At 41.7% G+C, this 1229-nt stretch overlaps 1 protein-coding gene across 1 annotated transcript in view; it reads right to left on the reverse strand.

The window, feature by feature from the left end:
- Positions 1-625: 625 nt before the first annotated feature.
- Mrpl15 (mitochondrial ribosomal protein L15) overlaps positions 626-1229 on the reverse strand; it is an 8866-nt gene continuing 8262 nt past the window's right edge. The window contains exon 5 of the mRNA XM_021162061.2: positions 626-1050. Within this exon, the coding sequence (XP_021017720.1) occupies positions 713-1050 (338 nt within the window). The 3' untranslated portion in view covers positions 626-712. The remainder of the gene's footprint in view (positions 1051-1229) is intronic.

The following is a 1229-nucleotide window of genomic DNA, read 5'->3' on the forward strand; positions in this document are numbered from 1 at the left end:
TGACACTGTACTTCAGACTGACACTGTACTTCAGACTGACACTGTACTTCAGACTGACACTGTACTTCAGACTGACACTGTACTTCAGACTGACAGACACTGTACTTCAGCTACAGGAAGATGAAGTAACTTGTCGGATGTCTTAAACAACGTAAGACCAAGAGGGCCCAGTGTAAGTCCCCGAACAGTAAAGTGCTTCCAGGCCTACTAATCAATCTCTGCCCTGCACTCTGACAAAACAGAAAATGTAGGTAAGAAAAGTCCATGAAAAGATGGACAGTAAAGAAATGTTTTAAACTACTTAAAGTCAGGCTGGGCAGTGGTGGTACATGCCTTGAATCCCAACAGAAGCAGGCGGAACTGTGTGAGTTCAAAGCCAGCCTGGTCTACAGAACAAGTTCCAGGACAGCCAGGGCTACACAGAGAAACCATGTATCAAAACACACTGTCTCCCCACCCCCAAAAAAAGAAAATTTTAAGTAGGCTTTTTTCTTTTTAATCCCCCTTCTAAAGCCTGCCACTGTTCAGATTTTTCAAACATACACCCTCAAAGGTTCAGTCGCTCCTGCAGCTTTTGTTGTCTGCTATTTAAGATGGAAAAAGAACAAAAGACCTGACCAGTGAAGGCTGGTAACAGACCCAAAGCTTTAATACCCACAAGAATTCATGTGCAGCCCGTCTGGCTCGCAAGTCTGATTTAGTAGAAGGCAGTTCAAGAGCTGTAATACTTGAGAAGATTCTCATCTGTAGGTTTTAGAATTTTCTTATCTGCCATATTCACTATCCAGCCAGGAGCAAGACCAAAGAAAATCTGCCTTGGATCCTTCCGAGTGCTGAGCATTCTGAAGAGTTCATCTTTCGTGATATCAGGAAGGACGTAGCCAAACTTCATGGCCAGTTCAAGTCTTGCTTCAGGAAACTTGGCAGGGTCAGCCAGGTAGCCCCGGTTTTTTGCATCGGTGTAATAGGGCACCAGTGACTCGGGGGGAAGCATTCTTTTTGGAATTGGTTGTCCCCGAAGAAAGAATGGAACAGGCTTGCACAGAATTTCTAAAAAGATTTTTATAGAAAGAGATGTAAATATTGGTTCTATAGGTAATAACTGTTACACATTTTAAATTTCCTAAGATGGGAAGTGAATTCCAAGAACTTTGTAGTTAAACAGGCTTAAGTAAGCAAAATGGAAAGGATTCTTTTACATTTCTTTTCATTTTCTTTTTTTTTTTTTT

The sequence above is a fragment of the Mus caroli genome, chromosome 1, assembly GCF_900094665.2.
Source record: "Mus caroli chromosome 1, CAROLI_EIJ_v1.1, whole genome shotgun sequence".
In the NCBI taxonomy this organism is placed as follows: domain Eukaryota; kingdom Metazoa; phylum Chordata; class Mammalia; order Rodentia; family Muridae; genus Mus; species Mus caroli.